Genomic DNA, 9,362 nt, shown 5'->3' with positions numbered 1-9,362 from the left:
TGTTCTTTTGGAAGGTTCTGAGTATTGGTTACAATCGACATCGGTTCTGTTTTGATGAATTCTGGCATAAACAGGAAGAAAAGAACCAGGCTCTGGTACCAAATGTTGGACAAAAGTGAAAATAGAATGCAAAATAAACAAGATAAAACACAGTCGAATGATTCTCTTTGCTGAATGCTTCAAAAGGTTACAAAGAAAAGGAAAACAAACTGTTGCTTTTTCGACTGATTTATTCTGCAGCTAGGCTGCCTATTTATAATAAAAAACTGAAACAGAAAGGACCTAATGAACAGGTCTTATTCCAGAAATTGCTCAACTAAAGCAACGTTTCTTTTGACTGAACTCACATGCACGTTTTTATTCTGGCTCCCATGTAACTCGGTCACAATAGAATGAGTCAACCACTAATTATCCAACAGTCTTTACCACCAGAGTCGAACAACCAACTACCACATCAAGTATAACCGGCGAATTCGTCTTCAGCACCACTGCAACGATCAATTACCACATCAAGCAGACTTCGCCCGAGCGACCTGCTCACTTGAAGGAGGTTTCTAAGCATTCTAGTACGTGATCAACTAGTAGGCCTGGCGAAACCAACCCGAATGCCTAATTTTGGGTCTTTACGATGACCTCCTGGGTCATTTTGGATGGAGGGAATATTGAGTTAGAATGTTGGTTCAGGCCCCTTTCACACACTCACTATTATATAGATGTGAATATGAATTGGAGAAGATGAATAAATGAGGCAGACGATTTGCTGAAAGAAAACAAAAGGCTACATCTATTCATTAAACAAAAAGGGCTTTAAATAGCCATACATTTACAAAACGCGGGAATAAGAAATAAAGAATATACTCCATATTCTACTAAAGATCCACTACAAATCATGACTTCTTCTCCCTCAACGTATATCTCCTTGTGAATCGGTCAACACTTACTTTTCATTATATGCAGCATGCAACTTAACACTTAAACTATTAAATAACTAAATTATAAAGCCACACATGATTTGCCATGCAACTCACGTGATTATATCAAGCCAAGCTTATAATTTCATACGATAACTCATCGCATTGGTGACCCGTGACCCGCTAAGGTGCTAACCGTGTGACCCGTGAACCGTAAACAACCGATTAATCCAACATAGAATTGGTTGGATTGAAACTAGTAAATTTTTAAAACGAGTTAGAATAGCTTGACTTAAGACCAGGAAAGTGGTTAGAATGAGCTCTCTAGCACTTTTCTATGGACCACCTAAAGAAACAGTGGTTAACTAGGGGATTAGTCCACGGGTCGAGTCTCGTCAAGTAGGGTTAATCCCTTATTTGCTCGATCGATGACTGAGTCGTCTCTAATCTGTCACCTGCACTGCACAGTAAAACACATCGTGACTTGTAACAAGGAGAATGGGGTGAGGGTTGCTCCTTGTTACCATCCTCCGGCGTGAGAATAAGTATTTGTTTTAGAAGCAAGATAAATGTTTAAGTAGTAAGTGTGAGTGAGCAGATTAGCATTATCTTAAACCTGGTTCGAAGTTGATATTTATAGCCGAAGAGTGAAGGAGAAGGGCCAATGGGCATCTTGATGGGCCTTGGGCCCGACTGACAACTTGCAGCCTTTCACAGGCCTAGCAGTAGCGTAGGCCGCAGAGGTGTCGCCACGTGTCCTGTTGTCTAAGTCGCATGAAGGAACGGCCACCACGTGGCCTGCTATGGTTGTTAGTCTGTTTATCAGCTTTATGCAAGTGGATTAGGTAGTCGCGTATTGGGCGATCAGCTGACCGCTGTTGTCAGTGTTAAGTCATGTCGGTTGTCCACAGAAGTCAAGGTGACAGTTCCACTTGCATTATTTTAAGATGTTGCCCTTATGCGTGCGTCCTGCGGGCTTGCGCAAGCTCACAACATGCGGTGGGTAAGTTGTATGTGTATAGGTCCACACATCTACGCATTACTCTGCACTTCCTTCGCCGTCTCCGCACGGGACGCAACATGGAAATGTGTTTGATAGAAAGTGAATGTAGGAACACGACAGTTGTAGAAGATGTGGATTCAGATGATAGTAATAACTATCATCTTTAGTAACAATCACCGCATTCTGCGTATGTTGCCTAAAACAGCCATTTTCATACACAAAGTGAGATTCTCATCTTTTCCCGAGTGGGAAAGCAAACCGGGTTCACGCGTGCCCGCACGAACTGAGGCAAGTTTTTTGTCGATTGGGACAATAAGCCGGGTGATGGTCACTCACGCCCAAGCTTGGTGCAAGATTTGGGAACCGAACCGAAGCAAACTAAAACTATTATAATTGACCCATTTTGAACCGAACCCGTTTTGACCCAAATCCAATTTAACCTATTACCCAACCCAACCCAACCAGTCTATTTTGCAAGGCCTAGTTACTAGTTTCCAAACTCTTGGTCTAAAGTTATAGTTTCTTAAAATTTGAGACTAAAACCGCAATTTTATGAAACCACAGGAGCATCCATGTGAATGCCTGTCTATTGTGTGTTTATTGATTAATAAATGGATGAGAGAGTGGGTTTATAGAGGAGGACAAAAGCTTCTTTTTCTTTTTTTGTGTGTAAGAAAAAAAGAAAAGAAAAGTAAAATGGGGGGCAGGTGGGGCTTAGGAGTAGACGCGTCACAAATTGAAGTCCATACGAATAGGCATAATTTCCTCGTGCTGAAAATGAAACAGAAATGTAATAAATAATAATATCCTTCCTTCCTTCCTATTTAGAAATAGAAAGAAACAAGAGGAGGAGGAGATAAAGGAGAAAGTAAGTAAGTATGTCTGAGATTGTAGATTCCGGCAACAAAGAGTCCACCTTCGCACACACTGTTAATCTCCTCAGTCACTACTTGAAGGAAAACGGTACCTACTACTTCATGTATTATTTATTTCTCTTTCATTCCCATTATTATGTAAATACTACTTGAGTATTTGTTTGTTTGTTGTTTTATCAGGTATGGGTTCAAGGGGGGCAAAGGAGAATCGAATGACCATCATCTATGGGGGGCAGGTGGTGGTGGTGGATGATTTCCCAGCCGACAGGGCTAAGGAAATCATGATGTTGGCTAGAAGAAGAGGAAATACGCCCGCTGATTGGATCCGAAAACATTCCGCACACAACGATTTAGCCGTTGCTGCTGCTGCTGCTGGTAACTAACAAAACATTTCATTCATTCATATTTCTGTCTTGCCTTGCCTTGCCTTGTCTTGTCTTGTGGTTACCAGTTTAATTAATTAATAAGTGATTGCTTGCTTTGTGTTTGTGCTGCAGATCTTCCACTGGCGAGAAAGGCTTCCCTCGCCCGGTTCTTGGAGAAGAGAAAAGAGAGGTACGTACATATATACATACGGATTATAATAGCTAATTAAGTTAATAACAATTTAATTAATTATTACTGACAGAATCACGGCTAGAGCAGCAGCTGCTGCTGCATCTGAATATGATGATGAGTCTCCTTCAAAGCAAAGCAAGCCAGCTTGGATCGATCTACTTAATTAATTAATGTTATTAGATGTGTTGTTGTTGTTATATTCGTAATTGGTAGCAAGTACATCACCGATTAATGATCCAAGACTCCTAATCGTTTGTTTGTTTTATCTATCCATGCCCGGTGGTTGGTTATAAGTTATAACTACCTAGCTTCTTTGTTTCACGGACCCCCTCCTGCTACCATAACCCTTTTTTTCTCTTTTCTTTTTTGTGTATCGTCCTATAAATAAACACAACTTGTCCATGTGATTTGCTCTAATTAGTAATTACGTGTTTACTCTAATAAATTGTCTTAACTAACACGGATAAACAAACCAAACAGACTATTAATTTGTCTAATTAATTAAATATCTATATATCAAACGATTGATGTAGCCATGATGACATAAAACAACTATGCATTACAGAAAGAAAAAACCAATACTCTTTAAGTAACAATGAATATGTATGTTCCATTAAAATTGTATTTGTGTAAACTGTGAAAAAAAATATGTATATATCAACCAAAGATGGGTATCTTGGAAGGATTTGGCTCCACACTTGGGTCTGGCTAGAAGACTAGCATTTCCTTTCCATTTGAGTATAAAAATAAACTTGTTTAAGAAACAAGTCGACCATTACTTCTTGAGCTTGAGTTGGCTCGCAAAGCTAAGCAAACCTATTATTAACTTCTATTTAATATCTTAAGTATATTTATATAATAATAATAATAATAATAATAATAATAATAATAATAATAATAATAATAATAATTATTATTATTATTATTATTATTATATAAAAATTGTAACTTATTTATATAATAATAATTATTATTATTACTATATATAAATTGTAACTTATATTTATATAATAAGAATTATAAATGTATATAAATTAATTTGTATATAATAAACGAGTAGAACACAAGTCAAGCTCGAGCTTTAGAAATAAAACTCGAAAGGACAAGCTCGAGCTCGGCTCTGCTAGTTTACACCCATACGTAAAAATATGTTGATATATAGATTATACACAAGTATACATGGTTATCAATATGATATTGATCTGACGATCGAAGGGTTGTCTTGAGGCTACAAACTTGTACCCATTAATGTAGAGGTGAACAAGAAATTCTTTGTAGAAGGGTTAACATAAGATTTTCTTATCTACTAAGTATAATTGGAAGGTTGAAATCATTTTTATTTTTTTTTTTTATTTTTTATATAAGATTTTCTTATCTACTAACTATAATTGAAAGGTTCAAATCATTTTTAAGAAAATTTTAATTTTTTATATATAAATTTTCATTGGCCTGAGGTCAACGGAGCTCTGTTGACCCCTTGGCGCTTGATTCCGCCCCTACCTGAAAAAGGGATGCCACTAACGCGTACAGTCGTTGTATTATTGTTCTAGAAGAAATGCTTCAAAATTAAACGATTTAATTTTTATTAGTAGTGGTGAAAAAGGAAATCATTAATAGGAAGTAGTGGTAGAGAAAAGTAAGGTCCGCCATGGCCATCAAACCATAAATAGAGACATGTTGATCGATAGATCTATTTTGGTTATAATTTCTATTGGACAAAGTTAGGTGCGTACATATTTCAGTATTATGTTTTTATTGTGTTAGCATTGCATACAAAATATCAAATACAAATACCCTAGTCATCAGTGGCGGATCTAGGATTCGCGCCAAGCGGTAACGTTTTATAAATAAGCGGTAACGAAATAGAAAAAACGTCAAATTTTTCCAAAATTTACACTAGTTTTACACTACCGCCGGAGCGCTAAGGGGTAGCGGGCATTACCCCTTGTTATACACTAGATCCGCCCCTGCTAGTCATATAAAACGTACGAATAGAGTGAAAAGATAAAAAAATGTCATGGCATTTTCATAATTATTTACTCGTAGAGTAATTATCAAAATTACCCTACAAATGATCTTGTAGGGTAATTTTGATCTTGCAGAGTGATTTTGTAGAGTATCATAATTATTTTACAAATGATCTTGTATGGTAAGTTTGATCTTATAGAGTAATTTTGAATTGTATACTGTTTGATAAACTTGCAGAGTAATTTTGATACACTTGTAGTGTAATTTTGATAATTACCCTACAAGATAATTTTACAAAATTACCCGACAAAATCATTTGTAGAGTAATTTTGATAATTACCCTACGAGCAAATAACTACAAAAATGTCACCGCATTTTTTTTTTTTTTGCCTTTCGTGTGTTTTGTATGATAAGGCTCTTTGTACCTGAACGCATTGTAATCACACTGTTCATGTATTTGTAACAAGTGTCATAAGTTATTTTTATAACACCTAGTTTTATTTAGAAAGGACATTAAATTCCAAGTTTTATTTTTTCCAAAAGGTACGAGCCTCTAGTACCCAGCCAAAGCTGGAATGGCTAATTCCAAAGTATTAAAAGTATGAAAATCTTAACTTTTTTTCTTCTACATGTATGCATAACAAATATAAACGAATCGTGAAAAAACACATAATTGGTGACAATAACATATGTATCTTTGTGGTTACAACATAAGTAAACCTTGAGCTAACAAACACTAACTAAGGTGGTTTTAGGAAGAGATAAAAGTGAAAGGAAGGAGAGTGAGACTGAGGAAGGGTGTGGTTAATTGGTTATGGTTTGATAGGTGGTCGAAAACCGGTGTCCTATTATGTTTAAGTTCATGATTTTACATAACTTTTAGTTTCGAATAGCCTACTTTTGATTGGAGTTGTGTTTTGCAGGTCTAACGGAGTTTAAGGAGCTATTTGAGAGATATACGAAGCATCGGGACGGAAAATGGATCAACTGGGAGCAAGAAACAAGAAAAACAGAAACAAAGACTTAGAGGGGTCTTTGGCGACGTCCTCTTTGGTCGTTGGCGACGCCTTCTTTGGTTGTCGGCGACGCCCTCTGGGTGATCCTGTCGGCCAGAAACATGCGTAGGCAGTAGAATAAGACGTCGGGAAGAATTGGATTTTCTGGAGCCCGTCGGTGACGCCAGGGAGGGCCACCGTCCCCTGGTGCCCGACGCAAATGTTTGCTTGTTTGTTGATTTGGACGACCTATAACCCAATTTTAGGGGTTTTTTCAAAAGTGTTACGAGTTTTGTGAGTTTAAAACTTGATCTTGGAGCCAAGAACACGTCTACCGTCACCTTCCATCAATCCTAATCACCTCTATCAATTCAAATCATCGAAACCCTAATTCATCATCATCATTTTCCACCATCACCAACCACAAACCCTAACCTTCATCATTTCACCATCAAGGCTTCAAGATGACAATGTTCAAGCTCTCATCATCTGTTGATCACGTTCCGTTCACCCTGAGCGGCTAGTCTCTTTGGGTTTCACCCCGGTGTAGACTTTTGTAAGGATTTCTAGGGTTTGCTACTTGTTTAATATTTGGTTTGTGACAATTTGAATTGCATTTGAATCATTAGATAATTGTCTTACATTTGTATTGAATCCATGAATTGTCGAATGACTTATGAAATTTGACTTTATGGAATGTTTATGTGCAATTATGCCTTACTATTTTGATAGGAGTTACTTGTCCGAGGTAACGAAGTGCATTGCGGTTCGTCTTATACGTTGATAGCAATCAGCTCCCAAGCCTCGTGATTCTAAACCGTTAATAAACTAATTCAATTAAGCCAAGTTAAAACATGTAGTAACCCTAGGTCCTACAATTGTCGAACCAGGTGTGAACCTTGTTCTCCACTATTGTTTTCAATCCATAAATCAAGTTTTCATGCAATTCTCAATTGATCAAGTTTTCGTGGTTAAGTAACTAAAACAAATTCCTCGGTTTAATCTGACATCTCTTTAAACAAATAAACGTTCAATTTAAACCACTAGCAAGCTTCATAAGAGTGCTACCCTTTACAATCAATCACATTCGTACACAAACCACAAACTCTTCGTGGTTCGACCCCTTACTACCATTAACGCAATTTTAAGGGTAATTTGGGACTATAAATATTATCTTTGACCGAAGCGCGGCACTCCGATCATGGTTTTGCTAAGGAATGCCAATTTTAGGCAATGTTAGATGAAAGAGATATCCATTGTTTTAGGGAGAGATAAAATGATGTTAGAGGGGTACGAGACAAGTTGATTGTCTAAAGGGAATATAGAGTGGTCTTGATAAAGACTTCAGGGTGGGCGGCTCCAATCGGGAGCACCGCATGGCCCCGTGAAAAAGTTTTAAGATTGGGGAGTTTCCTCAAATGCTTCCCAGATTTGGCGACAACATTTTTACACATTATTTAAACAAATTCAAAACAACTTTTTTTAAACACACAATACTCAATATTCTATTTCTCTCGATTTGTTTTTTTAACATACCACTCAATATGTCTACCTCTCGCAGTGTAAAAAAAAGAAACTGATCCAGTTTGTAGAAAACGAGAAGAGTTGACGGAAGGAATGATAAAACTGATTTCTAGAGGTTTGTGAGATGTTAAAATCCCTCTACGTCATCTCCCTGATCCTCCGATCGAGAATTTCTCCACTAGTCATCTCCTTGAATCCGGTAGGGATACTCGTTACATAATTGTCTCACCAAGAAAAAGTAGTGATCACTTTGTACAAACGTCTCACTCTTTAAAAGGAAATGGTCACCTTCTACGTCTCACTAATCTTAAGTGGTAGTGATCACCACTATCTCTAATTATAAACAAACTTAATGATGCCCCTTCTAATGTCTTACAACAACACTATACAAGCTTACGATACAAAGCTCATATAAAAGAATGAATAATAGTTTAATTCTAGAACAACTCTTCTTTTTGCACTTGATCTTGAATCTTTCTTGGATTTGGAGTTTGAATCTTAATGGAATTAAAGAGATATATCTTAGATTGATATTTTAGAAAGTTTAGAGTAAAATGGGTGAGTGAAATGGGTTGGGGGTGGCTTGTATTTAGAGTCAAAGCTCAACAATAAAGAAAACATCAGACAATCCGATGGCCAATACTGTAACGCCTCTCTTTTTCGTAACTTTTCATATTTAGAAAGGCCAGGGGCATACGGATCTTTTTAACCGAAAGAGAGACTGAACCAAGGAAGCAACCATACTGACTGAAGCCAGAAGAAGCGCGGGGACTGACTATCAGACAGAACCGAAGAGAATTGATAGCTCAGGAAAGACTTTATCTCAACTTAGTCCTCAGCTCGTGAATCAGGCTATCCTTTCTGATGCTCCTTATGTTTTTACCAAAAGGTAAAACATTTCCTTCCTTTCTAGGTGTTAGCAGGCTCTCAATCAATGCGGTTCGTCCCATTCCTAAATCAGGTTGACCATCGTACCAGTATTCAGGTTCATTCCTGACTTTCACATGGAAAAGGTTTAGGGTTCAGAGTACCTGATAACCCCGCTAGGACTGGCAAGGGAAGGAGCACCGGCGAGTAGACCAGTGAGAGCCCTCCATCAAAGGTCGATATCTTACCTTTAAAGCGGGTATAAGAATTGGAAGTCGGGATATCCCAATCTTCCAGCTCTCAAGCAGTTCAGAAGATTCATCCCTCATTCAATCCCCTTTGCTCCAGCTTTCATCTACCCCTTTGCTCCAGCTTTCATCTACCCCTATCTTTCTGCTTTCTTCGTCTATGCCTATGCCTCCAGGGATGGATCCAATTTCCTGTCCTTTTTTGGAGAAAGAACCAAATGATTCATCTTGCTCCCTGTGCAACCTGCCCATTTTTTTAACTATCTACAGTTGTCAGCCTGCCATTCAATGCAATTCACATGAGCTTAGGAACCAGTCATGAACATTTTCTCTTGGATAAAGAGGGAGCAAGAGTAAGCCTTCTTGATTCCATCAGTTATGCCCGGTAGAGTTCAGATCAGTCCTGGAAAGAC

At 37.8% G+C, this 9,362-nt stretch overlaps 1 protein-coding gene across 2 annotated transcripts; it reads left to right on the top strand.

The window, feature by feature from the left end:
• Nucleotides 1-2,697: 2,697 nt before the first annotated feature.
• Nucleotides 2,698-3,754, top strand: LOC110893704 (protein TIFY 11e). 2 transcript variants are annotated; one of them, XM_035980699.1, is made up of 4 exons: nucleotides 2,698-2,877; nucleotides 2,970-3,160; nucleotides 3,286-3,344; nucleotides 3,418-3,754. In XM_035980699.1, exons 1-4 carry the CDS (start codon nucleotides 2,793-2,795, stop codon nucleotides 3,512-3,514), a joined length of 432 nt encoding a protein of 143 aa, XP_035836592.1. In that variant the 5' UTR covers nucleotides 2,698-2,792; the 3' UTR covers nucleotides 3,515-3,754. The 2 variants fall into 2 exon arrangements, with proteins under 2 accessions (XP_035836592.1, XP_021996504.1); XM_022140812.2 differs by having other exon boundaries at nucleotides 2,970-3,164; nucleotides 3,287-3,344.
• Nucleotides 3,755-9,362: the final 5,608 nt, after the last annotated feature.

Source organism: Helianthus annuus, chromosome 12 (assembly GCF_002127325.2).
Source record: "Helianthus annuus cultivar XRQ/B chromosome 12, HanXRQr2.0-SUNRISE, whole genome shotgun sequence".
NCBI classification, from domain to species: domain Eukaryota; kingdom Viridiplantae; phylum Streptophyta; class Magnoliopsida; order Asterales; family Asteraceae; genus Helianthus; species Helianthus annuus.
This window is presented reverse-complemented; position numbering and strand designations above follow the sequence as displayed.

What these genes read in the sequence shown, in the direction of transcription:
- LOC110893704 (XM_022140812.2), top strand. Translation starts at nt 2,793, where the DNA reads ATGTCTGAGATTGTAGATTCCGGCAACAAAGAGTCCACCTTCGCACAC. An exon ending in TCACTACTTGAAGGAAAACG is followed by an intron (nt 2,878 to 2,969) that starts GTACCTACTACT and finishes TTGTTTTATCAG; the next exon opens with GTATGGGTTCAAGGGGGGCA. An exon ending in TTGGAGAAGAGAAAAGAGAG is followed by an intron (nt 3,345 to 3,417) that starts GTACGTACATAT and finishes TATTACTGACAG; the next exon opens with AATCACGGCTAGAGCAGCAG.